Source organism: Corella eumyota, chromosome 5 (genome assembly GCF_963082875.1).
Source record: "Corella eumyota chromosome 5, kaCorEumy4.1, whole genome shotgun sequence".
NCBI classification, from domain to species: Eukaryota; Metazoa; Chordata; class Ascidiacea; order Phlebobranchia; family Corellidae; genus Corella; species Corella eumyota.
The window spans coordinates 15,475,375-15,493,341 of NC_137494.1; the positions used below are offsets into that span (position 1 = coordinate 15,475,375).

The 17,967-nt window shown below is 31.6% G+C and overlaps 2 protein-coding genes across 2 annotated transcripts; both read left to right on the forward strand.

The window, feature by feature from the left end:
- The first annotated feature begins 62 nt into the window (after positions 1–62).
- On the forward strand, positions 63–10,633 carry LOC145753607 (phospholipid-transporting ATPase ID-like). The gene is made up of 31 exons (XM_082570010.1): positions 63–187; positions 259–317; positions 522–635; positions 715–813; positions 883–944; positions 1,166–1,238; positions 1,369–1,439; positions 1,594–1,676; positions 1,962–2,150; positions 2,565–2,623; positions 3,079–3,153; positions 3,314–3,435; positions 3,584–3,692; positions 3,923–4,081; positions 4,424–4,589; positions 4,682–4,798; positions 5,056–5,142; positions 5,395–5,498; positions 5,558–5,627; positions 5,790–5,920; positions 6,222–6,386; positions 6,820–6,996; positions 7,612–7,795; positions 7,955–8,036; positions 8,162–8,303; positions 8,609–8,692; positions 8,830–8,921; positions 9,333–9,486; positions 9,917–10,055; positions 10,280–10,410; positions 10,547–10,633. The coding sequence occupies exons 1-31, from the start codon at positions 151–153 to the stop codon at positions 10,625–10,627; spliced, it is 3,417 nt and encodes a 1,138-aa protein (XP_082426136.1). The 5' UTR covers positions 63–150; the 3' UTR covers positions 10,628–10,633.
- Positions 10,634–11,269: 636 nt separating this feature from the next.
- LOC145753650 (aryl hydrocarbon receptor nuclear translocator 2-like) lies at positions 11,270–17,918 on the forward strand. Its single transcript, XM_082570063.1, has 15 exons — positions 11,270–11,474; positions 11,897–12,011; positions 12,506–12,616; positions 12,962–13,064; positions 13,446–13,602; positions 13,693–13,861; positions 14,221–14,355; positions 14,832–14,927; positions 15,226–15,356; positions 15,800–15,900; positions 16,250–16,299; positions 16,527–16,580; positions 16,642–16,735; positions 17,093–17,193; positions 17,251–17,918. Exons 1-15 carry the CDS (start codon positions 11,332–11,334, stop codon positions 17,335–17,337), a joined length of 1,647 nt encoding a protein of 548 aa, XP_082426189.1. The 5' UTR covers positions 11,270–11,331; the 3' UTR covers positions 17,338–17,918.
- Positions 17,919–17,967: the final 49 nt, after the last annotated feature.

Consider the following 17,967-nt stretch of genomic DNA (forward strand, 5'->3'; position numbering starts at 1 on the left):
ATAAATATGGCAAATTAATGATTAACTTATTATGAAACCTAATATTTACTCACCACTCCTTCTAATATATAACATATATTTTATGTTACTAAGAGAAAATATTCTTTGTGACTGTTAGTTTGATATTTTTATTATTTAGTTTTTAGTAAAATGGGAAAGTTTTGGAGTTTTAACAAGCATATACCAGGTAAAACAGTTGAATTAGATTTAATATTTGTGCTGTTGTAATTAACCAATTAATTACATTTTTTGGTTTAGAAACACAGAGAAAACTTGTCGCCAATGATTCGGAGTTTAATAGTTCTTTTAAATATGTGGTAAGTACTTTTAGGTTTTAACTAGTTTTATAGTTGCTTTTGTGATGTTTTGATAATAATAAAAATTAAATATTAGAAAATAATCAAATAAAGTAAGCCTGGGTTAAGATATAAAGAAATAATGTATGTTATAAAAATTGAGTTTTCTTTGTATTTTTAAAATACTTTACTTGTGAGTTTTTAAAATTAAATTATTTTCCGCAGGGCAATGAGATAAAGACTTCCCACTATACTTGGTACAACTTTCTGTTTATTAATTTATTTGAACAATTTCATCGAATTGTCAACATTTATTTTATTGTTCTGCTAGTTTTAACTGTAAGTACAACCAATAACATTAAAATATGTGAATATAACAAATAAGATAAAGTATTAAGGTTGTAATCTTATGTTTTAGTTCATTGATGTAATCTCATCCTACAACCCAGTTACTACCCTGATTCCAATAGTTATCGTGCTTACAATTACCGCAGTTAAAGATGCTTACGACGATGTGGTGAGTTGGATAATAACAGTTTTAAGTAAAATATTTTAAATAAGTTTCTAATTAATGTTTGTGTTGTAGCACCGGCACAGGAGTGATAAGGAAATCAACAACAGAGAATGTTTAATCGTCTCCAACAACAAGTAAGAAAGAATATAAAATATTTAGTTTTTATTTGGCCAATAGAAGTACTGTAACTTTGTTAAGTCTAATATGGCTTACTTGGTATTGTTGGGGTTTTAAATGTACAAATCAATGGGGTAATAAACTAACAACTATTTGGACTGGGAAGTCAGTCTTTTCTTATTAGGCATAGATAAAACTATATTTAGGCTGTATGTTTAGTTTTTTTTTTAATGTTTAGGTTGGAGAAAAGCACTTGGGACAACATTAAAGTTGGCGATATTCTGAAACTTACAAATAATCAACATGTACCAGTATGTTTTTTAATAAGGGGTCGTGTTTATTGTATTCAATGAGTTTCTAGTTTAAAGCAAGTCATGATATGGTTGCACTTTAGTACAGAATACTTGTTTTATTAGAAATAAACTTTCAATTGTTTTTCAGGCTGACTTGTTGTTATTATCCAGTAGTGAAGAACATAACTTGGTTTATATTGAAACAGCTGAGTTAGATGGGTAAGTAGTAAACTTGCAAGGTTACTAATTTACTGTTTAAACCAGTACTGCACAGAACTTAAAGATAGCTTATAACTAAAATAATATCGACAAAACAGCTAGATGTTAATAAATTAAAATAGTGGGACTCAATAACCTAAAAAGATGTTTTCAGGGAAACTAATCTGAAAGTAAGACAAGCTTTTCCACAAACTGGACGAATTGAGGACAACCTTGAATTAATTTCCCAATTTAAAGGTAACAAATATATCTTTCCTGTAAACCAAGGATTTAATCTGTTAGGCTACAACTTTTTTTATGTAGTCACCATAACAGTATACAAACATAAAAAAACAAAGTCAATCAAATATTTGAAATATGTCAAGGTTGTTGAATTTTTACAAATGTTTTTTAAAGCACATCATAACATGGTCTAAAATTAGGTTTAATATTATTATTAATACAAGATTTTACATAAGTTAGGTTTTACATAAGCAAGGTTCACACAAATATTTGATCAACTTCTGTTATTTCTTATTCCAGGCAAGTTAATATGTGAAGCACCTAATAATTACCTCCACAAATTCACCGGCAACTTGGAGGTAAAAGATGAGAAACTACCGGTTGATGTTGAGAAGATATTACTGAGAGGTTGTACACTTAGGAACACTTCCTGGTGCTTTGGGTTGGTTGTATTTGCCGGCTCTGACACCAAACTTATGCAGAATGCAGGTAAGATTCTAGTTGTTTAAGGTTCTGGGTTTAAAACTTTTACTGCAATATGCTGTAGCCCCATTGAGTAAGGCGCTATAAACAGTATAAACTCCTGCTAGGCCAACACTTAATCAGCAGCATAATTATAGGCAACTATAGTCTGTTATATCCCAAACTGGCAAAGGCAACTTGAGACTGGGTTGAAGTAACTGATGTTACTCTATGTTTAGGCTGTAAAATCGATCTTTCCACATCGAGGAAAAAATATTTTTAAAATGAATAATAAATGGTTTTAGCTTGAATCAAATTCACAATAGTTTAACAATATCACTAGGTCAACAACGTAACAAACTATCATAACTTATAAACTGGTAGTGATTTTTGTGATGTTGAATCTTTTATTCTTTCAGTTAACTATATTATCATGTTTAGGTCGTCGAACTATGAAGAGAACTAGGATCGAACGTTTCATGAACTTCTTGGTGTGGTGGGTAAGTAAACAACATCCACTATTACTCAATATTGTAAGCTTAATCTAACAATACTGTAGTTGGTAATAGTAAGAAATAAGTTGGATAATGTCATAATGTTTACAACTTTTACTGGTTTAATTGTAGTGATCAGTATATCTGATTTTTAGGCCTGGGTTTAAATCTTATTGCTCAGTTTTGTAGTTAAAAGTCTGTCCTGCCCTTTACATTTTAATTGTCATGATATGGTTACAACTCTTAACTAATATTTTCCAATGATAATTCACTCATGTACCACTTACATGGTTTTATTTATTTTATAGGCCTAATAAATGCACAAACATTTATATATATATGTATAAAATTGTCCACTTACCTTACTATCACCTACATTAGGCAAATAACTGGTTTACAAATTTCAGTTCCTATTTTTCTAGAACCATGAAGTTGTTGTTAACAGTTAGTTTTTGTTTCAGATATTCTTGTTACTATTTGTGCTGTCAGCATTAGCTGGAATTCTTAATAGTGTTTGGGAGACAAATGTTGGAGATGTAAGTTTAATGTTTTATTGTTAAAAACCACCTAGATTTTTAAATCAGATTTTTTGTGTAATATTTTTAAAAGAATTTCTTTATTGACTTTTTCTTTAAAAAGCAATAGTTAAAGTGTGTAGTAGCACTATATTGTAAAAATAAAATATTATTCTTGCAGTTATTTCAACTTTACTTACCATGGGACCCAGCTGCCCCAAACCCACAAATGTCGGGGTTTTTGATGTTTTGGTCGAATCTGATTATTCTTAACACCCTGGTACCGATCTCACTGTATGTAAGGTGAGTTTGTGTTGGCTCAGGTGGAGTTTATACTCTTAATGGACCTTAACTCAAGGGTGCTACAGCATGATAGCAGTGGGGATTGAACCCAGTTAGTAATTTAGATTCTTGTCTAAACTTAATATTAAAAGTTTTATTTTTGTTTTAGTGTTGAATTTATTCGACTTGGTCAAAGTTTTTTTATTAACTGGGACAGGTTGATGTTTTATGAAAAGAAAAATCTACCTGCTGTTGCCAGGACGACAACTTTAAATGAGGTGACATAGAAATTTATATTATTTTTATTTTTATCAAAAATATTTAAGCTTTGACATGTTTAAAATTTGTTTTTTGCATTATTGTATACTAATCGGCATTCTAATTGCAACACATTATATTTGCCCATGATTGAAATCAATACTTATATATATTTTGTTTAGTTTTTAGGTCATTTCTGTGAAAATTGTATTTTAAACTAATTGCACATTGTTGATTAAATGTATTCTAGGAGCTGGGACAAGTCCAGTATATTTTCTCTGATAAAACTGGAACCTTGACCCAGAATGTGATGAAGTTTAACAAATGTTCAATTGCTGGCAAAAGATACGGAAAAGTTGACCAAACGGTTGGTTTTGATTTATTATTTGTTACCCAGACCCAGTCTCAGGTTGACTTTGGCAGTTTGGGATATTATAGATTATAATTTCCCAATAATTAGGCTGCTAATTAAGTGCTGGCTCAGCAGGAGTTCGTACCGTTTATAGCGCCTTACTCAAAGGTGCTACCACATGAGATCAGTGGGGATTGAACCCACGACCTCATGTGTAGAGTTTGTACCGTTTATAGTGCTTTACTCAAGGGTGCTACAGTGTGAGATCATTGGGGATTGAACCTATGATCTTATGTAGTGTAGGAAGTGTTCAGACCACTACACCACGCTGCCGATTGTATATTTTATGATCATAAATCCAATTATTGTAAATAAATTAATTATTTTTATATTTTGTAGGAATCCCAAACGGTTGATTTATCTTTTAACAAATTTGCCGATAAATCTTTTCAATTTTATGACCAACATTTAATCGATAAAATCAGGAAAAAAGATGAAAAGTGTCTCCAATTTTTCAGGCTTTTAACAATTTGTCACACAGCTATGGTGGAGGAAAATAAAGATGGTAACTTGAAAGTTTTTTGTTCAACTTCTTTGTATTTCAATCCAGTCTGAAACCAGATTTATTAAAAACTTTGAAATATTTAATATATCTAGGTGGGATAACTTATCGGGCCCAGTCACCAGATGAAGATGCTTTGGTTTCAGCTGCAAAAAACTTTGGTCTTGTTTTTCATTCCAGAACTTTTGACACAATTAGTGTCATGGAGTTGGGTAAGTGTAAGAATGTTGTTAGTAACTTCCTTAAAGTATAAAGTTGACAAACTTACAATGATTCCTATTTAGATAATAAGGTAAATGTTATAGATATTATTTATTTTTTATTGGTAGCACTTTATCTAAGACCCAGTAGTTACCTGCTTTACATTTTGACTAATTTTAACAGTTCGAGACAAAATTTAAAGTTGTGTTTTTTGATCAAAATGTTAACCTAATACCTCACAAGTAAATATTTCTTTGAACATTTTCAGGTGATTTGTTAGAGTATAAAGTTTTGGCTGTGTTGGATTTTGACAACATCAGGAAAAGGATGTCAGTTATAGTGGAGGAACCTAGTGGTAACTTATTTATTTGTTTTGTTAAAAAAATCTATCAAGTTTTGGTGTAAAGTTAACTTTACTACATGTATTGTCATATTGCAAGTTTGATGTTTTGTAATTTGGCCAAAAATATATATATATCTGTGCTAGTTGGTTATATCATAACTCAAAACTTAAGGTCTCTCAATGATGTATCTCTACAGCCTTACAACCTCTTTTTCTATACCAGTAAGAGTTAAATTTAGACTTGAATTAAAACATTTTTTGCAGGCAAAATCATGCTGTATTGCAAGGGAGCAGACTCTGTTGTGATTCAACGTCTTTCCACTTTAAACGACCAACAACTTGTCGCCAAAACAGAGAAACATATTACTGTAAGTTTGAGGAATACTTGTAAGTATTTAAAACTATTTTAAACTTGCAATTTTTTCAGAGCTTCTCTAAAACTGGACTCAGAACTTTATGCTTGGCCATGAAAGAAGTGAAAAAGGAAGATTTTGAAAGTAATATTTAACAATGTTTTAGTAGCAAAAATAACCTTACATGAGAGCAATGAAGTAGCATTAACAACAGTTTATAACTTAATGTTGTATATCGATATAATATAATATAAATGGGTTCTCTACGTTATATCCTAATATGTTTAAATTATGTTTATTTCTCAGTTTGGCTGGAAACTTACAAACGAGCTCGCACACAACTTCAAGACAGAGAAGATTCCTTAAGAGCTTGCTACGAAGAAATTGAACGAGATTTGACTTTGCTCGGAGCCACTGCAATAGAGGATAAACTTCAGGTTAGTTAACGAAATAATATTTGTTACTAGTTGATGCTCCACTGTCTGGATTTTAATTGTTGTAATATGGTCACAACTCTTAACTGATAATTGCCTGTGATAATTTACTAAACCACCACAAACAGAAGTTTTAATTATGTGTAAGCCTATGTTGTTCACTAAGGTTCATTATATGAAGTTTTTGTTAAAGATTTATACATAAAAAATTGCTTTTGACAATTCTTTAAGTGGATTGTTTTGTAGAGAAACTAGCACACACAAAAAATCTAACTGATAAAAATTTATATTTTTTTTACTTAAGGATGGAGTTCCTGAAACGATAGCCAACTTGTCGCGAGCCAACATCAAAATCTGGGTTCTGACCGGGGATAAACAGGAGACCGCGGTGAACATCGGATATTCCTGCAACATGCTCACTGAGGACATGAAAAATGTTTTTGTAGTCAACAAACATGAATTTGAGGATGTGAGTATTTTTAATTTGGTTATGGATTTAAAATAATATTAATTTTATGATATCAAAAAGTAATGTTGTATTTATTTACACTAGTTGATAGCCTACCCTACCGTCAGGATTTTATTAGTCATAATATGGTTGAAGCTTTCAACTTATGTTTATTTGCAGTAATTTACCCATGCACTACAAATGGCATTTTTTATTTATTTTGTAAGTCTTTAAATTGGGCATACATATAAATATATATTGTCCACTAAGCTTCATTATATAAAGATTGATGCTTTATTATGTAAAATTTATGAAAATTATGACAATGCAGACTAAACAGGCATAAGACTTAACAATAATGGATCTTAATAAAGCCTTCATAATACGTTTACATTTATTCTTAGATTCTATCACCAATGAATTTTTGTAATATTCAGTTTAACTTTTTGTTTAGATTGAAACCCAGCTCACCGCAGCACTGGATGAAATACAAGGATTCAAAGGTGGGATTGTTAATGATGCTTATATTAACGATACTGACCATCACCTTGTTAAAAACAAAGTTAATCAAGCAAATAATGAAGAGACTTTTGCAGATAAATATGGCCTGGTCATTAATGGACATAGTCTGGTATGTAAATATTAATGTAGTACAACTTTAGGTGGGTAGTAGTTTTAATAATAACTTGTGTAAATCTGCATTCTGTTTGTAATATAACAAGATATGCATTTAACTAATAGCAGGGCAATTTTTTGTCTCTACTGAAATATTAAGCATCTTGTTTGCGTTATGAACATATATTTGAATGTTGCAGAAATAGTTTAAATAGAATGTTAAATTGCAAGGCATGAAATAATTTGTTATATTTTATTTAATATGCAATGTAAGTGGTTTGTTGCATGAGCAATATAGTTGTGGCAAACTTGCATACTTAATTTGTTCTTTATATCAATATTTGACATTTATGCCAATGGTTTTTTACTAGCCTTTGTTTGTTTGTTATTAATCTCATTTTTACTAACTTTGTCTTACTGTTGGCACATTACTTAAGAATTCTCTACAATAAAACAATTGAAAAAAAAGAAAGCAATTGACACCAAAAACCTCTGGTTGCACTTTAAAATTGTAAACTTTTTTTAGAGATCTTTGACTCCTGTCTACATCAAACTTAACATTAATATAATTTACCTGTATTACTTTTACATTAATTGGCTGAGGTTTTTAAGAGAAAATTTTAATGTTTAGGTTTGTGCTCTTGGTGATGAACTGAAGTTAAAATTCCTTGAGTTGGCTTCAATGTGCAGTGCTGTGATCTGCTGTAGAGTGACCCCACTACAGAAAGCAATGGTGGTCGAACTTGTCAAGAAAAACAAGAAAGTTGTCACTCTGGCTATCGGGGATGGAGCCAACGATGTCAGCATGATTAAAGGTATGAAAAGTTACATTTTGAATCATTTATTAAAGCCAGAAGAAAGGTTTTTATATTTTTAGCAGCCTGTGGTGGTTTACTTAGCTTAAATTAACCTTTTTAACAATCCTATCTGAACCAACATTGTTGTAATTTTTTATGTATTTTTGTTGTTTTTAGCTGCCCACATTGGGGTAGGAATAAGTGGTGAGGAAGGAACGCAAGCTGTTCTATCTTCAGATTTCGCTTTCGGACAATTTCGGTAACAATTTAAAAACTTAAAAATTAGCAAGCACCCAAGCAAACATTACCTGTTATATTATTTACTTGGTTAATATATTTTATAGTGCAAGCATATTTGTAAACTTGATGTTTTTCATGTTCTAGTTACTTGGAAAGACTGTTGTTTGTTCATGGAAGGTGGTCTTATATGAGGATGTGCAAATTTTTGAGCTACTTCTTCTACAAAAACTTTGCTTTTACTTTGATGCAGTTTTGGTTTGGTTTCTACAATGGATTCTCAGCACAGGTAACACTATACCTTCTGTTAAGGTTGAGTTACCATTTACAGTTTTTTTACCTAAATTTATTTAAGCTCTTTGGATTGTAGGGGTTACTAACCATTATGAACGAAATGTTCTTTAAAGTAATAAAGTGGTTAAATATTAATTTAGGTTTTATATTTAAACAAAAACTAGATGTTATCATAATATTAGGTCGCAACTATACTAACAGTAGATTTTTATTCATAGCTCTAATTTAACATGTAGTTAACCTTATTTTATCTGTTACCACTGTTAAAATATATATTCATGTTAGTTAACTTATGTTTAGTCTGTTTATGACGATTGGTTTGTGACGATGTACAACATTGTTTATACCTCCACACCCATCCTAGTGATTGGGATCTTAGATCAGGTGAGATATCGACACTTTGTTTTTAAAACTTAACAAACTAACTACATTTGCTCAATTTAAATGTCTGTACACAAAACCAATTCCATGCTAAATAACAAGTTATTAGTGTCTTGATGAAACCCTTTACATTTTAACAGGACCTTAGTGATCAGTTCTGCATCAGATTTCCAAAGTTGTACCTTCCAGGCCAGAAGAATGAATATTTCAACATGAAAGTGTTTTCTATGTGGTGAGTAGATCAGCTATATTTAAGGAGATTTTATGTGTTACATTAAGGTTGCAGACATATTTAATCCAAGTCGATTGCTTGGCCCACTATCAACATTTTAATTGTTATAATATGGTCACAACTCTCAACTAATATTTTCTCACGATAATTTACCCACACACCACGAACAGAAGTTTTATTTATTTTGTAGGCCTATTTGGACATACATATATTTGTAATGTCCACCAAGCTCTAGTATATATGTATATATATAAAATACTCTTTTTAAGGTGATTAAAAACATATTGGAAAAAGTATAGCCAATATAAATGTAATTGTCCTCAAACTTCAATGTTTAGACCAAGATTACTTGTAATTTATAGATAAAACCTTTTCTAAAATCACTTTAATGTTGTATTTTTTACATTTTAGTTTACTGCAAGGCATTTACACGAGCTTGATCATGTTTTTCTTCCCCTTTGAAGCCTTACATGAAACAATGTCCTCAACTGGGTTGGATATGAACGATCACCAAAGTTATGCCACTGTTATTTCTGTTGCTTTACTCTTTGTTGTAACTTTGCAAGTAAGTGGATATTTATAGTTTATACAGGCTTGAATAGAAAGTAATATTCTAAAGTTTAAATTGTAAACTCTTGCGTCATGAGGCCATGGGTTCAATCACCAGTGATCTCATGCTGTAGCGCCCTTGAGTAAGATGCTATAAACAGTATAAACTCCTGCTGAGCCAATACTTAAATATAATCTATAATATCCCAAACTGCCACAGGCAACTCGAGACTGGGCCGGAGTAACTAATGTCTATGTTTAAGTCACGCATTCGACTTTCCCACATCGAGGATAAAAATATATACAAAAAAAAAATTATGTTTACTCACTAGGTTGTTTTGTTTAACTTCTTGGTTTTAAGCTCTAAGTTGTACATATGGCCACATTTCTTCTAATGTAATAAAAACCTTTTATTATAATGTGGGTAAACTGTTTTTTTATCTCAGGTTGCCTTAGATACTTCCTACTGGACAGCATTGAATCAATTATTTGTTTGGGGAAGTATCGCGATGTTTTTTCCCTTCACATTAATTCTTAACAGCGATGGACTTTATAATTTAATAACCTCACAATTTCCCTTCTATGGTAAGAAACATATGTAATCAAAACCAATTTGGGGAAGTTTTAAATAAGAAATTGTAGAATAATACAATTAAAGAGGAAATTTTAAACAGTTGGCAAGTGCTTTTTTTTATTTTCAATTAAAGGAACTTTAAAACTTAATAATTATATTGTCCATATGTTTAATTAGAAAGATTAATTGCTATAATACTAATTATGAGATATAAATATCAGCAACTTGTTTTAAGGTTCATCTCGGACAGTGTTCTCTTATCCAGTACTGTGGCTTAATCTATTCCTCACCAATGCTGTCTGCTTGTTACCTGTGATTATGTTTCGTTTTATTAAAGTAACTTTATGGCCATCTTATACGGAGACTGTAAGTTTAAATTTCAATATAGATTAGTTTATTATTTTGTTTTGTAAAATCAATATTGCAGTCAAATTTTGATTTTCTTTTTATATCAATAAAGTTTGTTTTTTTGAAAAACTGTTTGTAAAATTTACTTTTTCAGATATTGAGGAATAAATCGAGTTTATCAAAACTTAATTTTAAAGTCTCCAAATCAAATCAACAATCAGCAACAACCTTATAACCTCAGTTAATTTTTAAATTTAATTTATTTGTGATTATGTGTTGATAGGTATAACTTATCTTTTATTTTCTTATGGAACTATTTATTATGTTATTGATCAGTTGTAAATGGTTTCTAATTTGTTGGTAATTTTTCATATTTTGTGATTCTATTTTGTTTTATTTTATACCGAAAGCTAGACAATTATTCTCGTTTTTTGTCATTCTAAATAAAATATATCCTAAGCATATATTCTTTATTTTTTCCACAACTACCATTAATACCAGCAGCGTGGTGTTATGGCTAGAGCACTTGCTACACCCATAAGGTCGTTGGTTTAATTCCCAGAGCTTTCATGCTATAGCGTCCTTAAGTAAGGCCCTACAAACAGTATGAGCTCCTGCTGAGCCAACACTTAATCAGCAGTATAATTATTGGGAAATTATAATCTATAATATCCCAAACTGCTAAAGGCAACTTCGGAATTTGTCGGGGTAACAAATGTTAGGTTGCAAAGTTGACCTTTCCACATCGAGGATAATGATATATACAAAAAAAAAGTATTAAGAGAAGGGTGTCACTATTTTTGTATTGTCGATTTATTATATATTTGTCAACACTGACACCCGCTAAATTCAATGTTTATGTTTTCGATTTTTTTGTCCTTTTAGACGATAATTACCCAAAACTTTAAAGTAACAAATTAGTTTAAAACTGAGCGAGAAATGGATGATAACATGTCACAAAAAGAAAAGGAAAAGTTTGCCAGAGAAAATCACTCAGAGATCGAGCGAAGAAGAAGGAATAAAATGACAGCTTACATCACCGAGTTATCAGATATGGTTCCTACTTGTAGTGCACTAGCACGGTAAACTTCTCGTTTTAAAACTATTAATATTCGACAAAATCCAAAACTATAGGTTAAAACTAATAGATGATTTTAAAACACTCAGAACACTTCTTACACTACATGAGGTCTTGAATTCGATTCCCAGTAATCTCATGCTATAGCTCTCTTAAGTAAGGCGCTATAAACGGTACGAACTCCTGCTGAGTCAGGTAATTATAATCTATGTTATCTCAAACTGCTAAAGTCAACTCTAGACTAGGTTGGAGTAACTAATGTTACTCTATGTTTAGGTTGTGCATTCGACTTTCCCACATCGAGGATAATTCTATATTAAAAAAAGGCAAAAATAAATTCATAATTTAATTATAAACCTGTTGTTTTCACATTGAAAATAAAACAATAAAAATGTGACAAATATTAAGTTGAGTTAAACTTTGCAGAAAACCGGACAAGTTGACAATTTTAAGGATGGCAGTTTCCCACATGAAACAACTACGAGGTTCCATGGCTGGAGGGGTGGAGAATAATTACAAACCTTCATTTCTAACTGACCAGGTGAATGTTTGTTTGTTAAGAAAACGGTGGAATTTTTATAACTTCACCCTAATCTTCCCTTGTACATTCCGCCCTTTCCGCATTTATCTTAAGACTATCCGTTTAAACCTGTGGATGCTGCTAATAGAACTCCAACATTTGTTCAGTGAAAATTTATTTTAAAAACATAGAAGGCATGGTAGTTGGTAGTGTAGTTATTAAAATACTTTCATCCACTACATATGGTTAACGGTTTGATCTTTGCTGCGTACATTTTAATGTGTTTTTTAGTAAAGCACAATATTTATTACAAACTTTCGCCCAGTTAAAAAACAGAAAAGTCAACTTGAGATTGGGTTAATAAATGTTATTCTTATGTTTAAGCTGTAAAGTTGACTTTCTCACAAGGATTAACAAATAAAGAAAATAAATGCAATTTCAAATTTACATATAATATGTTATAAAAAATGTAGATTTAGTTAAAACTCTAATTTTCTTTTTATATTTTATTATAGGAGTTAAAACACTTGGTTCTTGAAGCAGCTGATGGTTTCTTGTTTGTTACAGCGTGCGATAGTAGCCAGGTGGTTTATGTTTCAGACACTGTTACTGCTGTTCTTAGTCAGGTATGGTCAGTTGTTGTATAAAAAGTTGACAGTTTGGGGTCAGTTGAAATTATGTAAATATTCATTGGGGGTTGTTTAGTATATATGGGGTTTTGCGATTGGGTTCTTAAATTCCTAAAAATTTTCTTAAAAATAGTGTTTTTAAATGTATGTGGTTTATATAATTACTACGGGCAAACTTTTACTGCAACATTCTAACAAATAAGTAAATGTTTAGCTTTTGGAATGGGTTTTTAACTGAATATGAAGGGTTTAAACTGTTCTCAATATAAGTGATGTTTTACAAGTTCATAGTTTTACTAAACCTCGGCATCACATTTTTGTTTTAAACTCATATTATTTCAGGCTCACTCAGATTGGAACGGACACTTGTTATACGATTTGGTTCATCCTGATGATACAACCAAGATACAGGAACAACTTTGCATCTCCGACAACCAGAATGCCGGTAAATATTGTTTGGATTTATTAATGTTTTCTAGATGTTTCACTGTACTAGGTATATTAGCTTTATTTTAATAAACTGTCCGCTCTATCAACAATATTGTTGATAAAACTTTTGGTAAAACTAAGCCATTGACATTAAGTTATTCTTATCTTATTAGAGGACTCAACTTATTTTGGTTGCAACAATTACATATATATATTAATGCTTAGTGGACGATAGTATATATGTGTAGTGTGTGGGTAAATTATCACTGTCAAATATGCAACCATTTTTCGACAATTAAAATGTTAACCAATTGTTGGGCTATCAACTAGTAATAATAATACTACTTTCTAGGATGTATAGTTGAGCAATAATAATTTACCTAATGTTTTGTTGTAGGACGGATATTGGACCTTAAGACTGGGACAGTGAAGAAGGAAGGACAACAGAGTTCAGTGAGGATGTGCATGGGGTCACGTCGAGCTTTTATTTGCCGGATGAAATGTGGGAAGGTTCATTCTTCCTCCATGAACCCTGCCAGGCATATGAGGGCTCAGTAAGTTTGTTGTCCTGGTTAATTGCTCTGTGCTATGATAAAAGTATCAGTGTTGTCAGTTTAATTTTAATCACATTTCTATTTTTTTAGGAGCACTTTTGGGTCGAAGGACGGGGATCAGATGTATGCAGTCATGCATGTCACTGGGTTTATTCGAGCGTGGCCCCCTGCTGGATACGGAGATGTTGGGGAGAATATTGACGAGATACAAGGGGGAAACGCTGGCAACTACTGCTTGGTTGCTGTTGCTAGACTTCAGGTATAAACTTCTTTTTATTAATTTAAAAATTAGAGAATATCAAAATGTTTTTAAAAAAAAAAACTATTATCGAAAGCTTGCCCTATGTAATTCATATCCCGCCCTAAAATTATTTTTACTGTTGTAATATGGTTTAAATTATCAAGTAATAAGTGCTTGTGATAGTTTAACCGTGCACCACAAACAGTAGTTTTATTTATTTTGTATGGGTATACATTGGACATACATACTTATATCATTCTACTAAGCTGCATTACCTATTATTAAGGGTTGTTGCTTGTAATGTAAATTATTTCATTTTTTGACTGTAAAGTTGTTCAATTAATGTGAACTAAAATAACTTTATCCCTTGTTTACAGATCACAAGCCACCCAAGCTTGGGGGAGTTGAACTTGACCCAGGATGCCACCGAGTTTGTCTCAAGACACGGGAGCGATGGAACTTTTACTTTCATTGACCTCAGGGTGACCGGGGTGCTGGGATACCAACCCCAGGTATTAAGTTCACTCTTGTGTTTGTTAAGTTAGGGGTAGCTTATTGTACTTATTATTGTAGAGGTTGCTGTCCTGTTGTTTTATTTCTTAAATCTATGTTACACTTTGTATATTATAATCAATAGCCTGCCATGCTGTCAGGATTTCAATTATCGTAATATGGTCGCAACACTCAACTAATATTTGCCTCCATAATTTACCCATGCACCACAGACAATATACATAAATATGTCCACTAAACTCTATTATATAAAGATTTTTTATATATTTCTGCATTTCATTTTTGTTTAATGTAAAACTCAGCAAACACATATTGTAAAGGATGTGATACATAAATGATGAAAATACCTTATTTGTAATTATGTATATATTTATAAGGTGGCATTTGACCAGAGCCGCTAAAAAAACAATAACAATTTAATCCCCATTCACACCCACTATATTGTATTACTCTGTGTTTACTTTGTACTTTGTAGGATCTGTTGAACAAACTTCCATCCGACTTCTACCACCCTGATGATGTTGAGCACATGAGGGAGAGTTTTAACCAGGTTATGGTCTTGAAGGGGCAGGTAATATAGAGTGCATTATATGCTGTTTATTTGTTAGTTTTAAAGTTAAGTGTTAATATGTTAATTGGTTAGAAAAAGTAACATTTTTCATAAGAATCCAACATGCCAGCAGTGGGAATCAAACCTTAAACCTGTGCTTGAAACAAAATCCTTACAGTAATGTTAATATTTAAATCATTAAATTGATTTTGTCATTTTTTCTCTTTTTTTCGTCCCTTGTTTTATTTTATTACCCTATCTTTTATTACATTTATAGATGTGTGAAAAACCCAAATATAACAATAAACTGTTGTTGCAGGTACTCACAATGATGTACAGGTTTCGAGCCCAAAACGGGGAATATATTTGGTTGAGAACGAGTTCCTTCGCGTTCCAGAATCCTTACAACAATGAGGTTGAATATGTGGTCTGCACCAACACTGCTGTCAAGTAAGAACTTTTCTTGTGTTCAACATAGTCCTTTTTACTTTTTTTTTGTGCATTAACAAAAGTAATAAAAGATATACAATTAATATTACAACAATGCGACGGGAAAAAATGACAAAATCAATTTAATTATGTAAAACATGCCAAAAGTATTAATGTTTACATAAAGATTTTAAGTATATTATGGCACGGTCACCAAACCTAGTTTTAATTATATTGTTATGCTTCTATTGACTAAAGACAACCGTACAAAGCTTAGCCACCACTTAATCAGCAGTTTAATTATTGGGCAATTATAATCTATAATATCCCAAACTGCCACAGGCAACTCGAGACTGGGTCAGGGTAACTAATGTTACTCTAAGTTTAGGTTGGCATTCGACTTTCCAACGAGGATAGAAATATATACAAAAAAACAAATATGTAACATAAAGTTGATATTACAGACAGCCAGGCAATGAAAATGTTGATGAATTGAAAGCAGTTTACAACCAACCAGCTGAAGAACAACAGCAACAACAACAACAATATGGCTTACAAGCTCAAGGTTATCATTAAGTTAAGGGTTTTAGTTAAAGTTCTTTATTAGCGATATTTTTTATTCTCAAAAAAGGGAAGCCCTGTTTGTGATGATGTAGAAAGTACTAGCGTGTATATATTTACCACGCTACTTAGTACTTTCTATGTCACACGAAAAATATAGTAACCTGGTTTTTGGTATTGATCGTTTTTAACCTTTTTTTGATTAAATTGTACCACAGACATTTTTTAAAGGTTTTAAAGCCATTTTGTGATTCAGTGTCAACCATACTAACGTGCTATATACATCACTTACTAAATTGCAAAACTGTAATATAGCACTTTAACTGTTGTTTTAAATTTTTGTTTGTTTTTAGTTCCTGTTAAGTCCCCACCACAGGATATGAATTATTCTCCCCAACAGCCAGTAAGTTAATCTCTTATCAATATAAAACTACTTGTAAGCTAATTATGTTTTAAATTATGTGCCAAAAAACCAGAGCTTATAATATATATATATATGTTATTATCAACCTTAAAGTTTAGTTTAAAACCTTTAAGCATTTAACTTTAACTTTCACAAGTAAGTTTTATTTTGTATAAATTTTTAAACTTGAAGGTTTTATGAATTTTTAAAAAATTTCACTTTTCCAGGCTCACTTTCCGGTTAAACTTGATCATGAAATGAGCTACTCCCCCCAACAAACTGTAAGATTTTAGTTATTATTCATCCCCCAACTACTTGTTAATATTATGTTGTTGTTTGTAGCAATACAACCCCGTGAACCAGCAGGTTTGGAGCCCACCTGGAGCAAGTGCGAGCCAGTACCAGAGAACACAGGACAGATTTCAACAAAATACAGGTAAGATGGAAAGTATTCTAAAGATGAGAAGCCCATTTATATAAAAAAAGGAAGCCCATATTACCAAAAGATAGAAAAATAAACACCAAGTTGATATAGATGAAATCGAACGGGATTTTAATGATGTTTGGGTCCATTTTTTGACAGTAATTGATGCACCTTTCTTATGGGAGGGTTAGCTTAAGTTGTGGTTAAAATAAAATAACTTTTTGTCACTAAAATCACATTTTTCGGAATATGGTTTTTCTGTTATTTGCCAGTTACTCAGTTAGGTATATGGTATAAGCCAATTGGTTTAACCCTCACAGCAATAGTATATATGTGTGACGTAATTGAACCTTGTATTGTTATATTAAGTTCCCCAGCACAGTGCCTCCACATCAGGCTTCAACAACGTCCAATATCAATCCAACTCAGCTTCATATGACGGCCAAACTAACAGAGAAGGTTACCCACAGGTAGGTTATAACTTATGCCTTGTTACAGCAGATTGGTTAACTTGGTTGTTAATTTAGGACACAATAGCTGCTATGATGGAACCAGAGGCTTCAGTCTATCACCAACCTAACTACAACATATTTCCTTCTTTCTCCGAGCCTTAATTTTAAGTTTAAACCTCTCTACAACTACCTACACTAAATGATCCCTCTTTCTAATGATATACCAACGTCTTAGTTACTTTTACTTCTATTAACCTTAAGTTAATTGTTATATAGTATTAGTCTCCACTATATCAGTGGACCACACCTATAATACCCCCTAAAAAGGAAATCTCTTGAAATAGCAACATTTACTATATTGTCTCTTTTTCCAGCCAATATAAGGTTTTAGTTGTAAAGAAGTGGCTACATTCATATATCTTTTCTGGGAACTTTTACCCTTGAATCTAACTTTTGAAGGACCTCACTTTTTATCCTTAAGACCACTTTATTTGTTATTACCTGAGAAATCCAAAGGACCCTTTTACAAACCCCCCTTTTCTTGAGTCTAATCATGATCATTATGCAGTTATTACCTTTTTGTTGCATTTTTGCTAAAGCACTTTCTAAAGATTTTATCATATTGTGCCATTCCTATTTCGCTTTTAACTGTAAATATTTTGAATCAAATGTAAATAAGGTTTAATTTTCTATCATGTTTTTCACGGGTGTGTTGCAGTACGTTTTAAATAAATAAGCGAATTGTAGAAAGCTTTTATTTCAACTCTACCAACCACCAATAACAGAACTGTG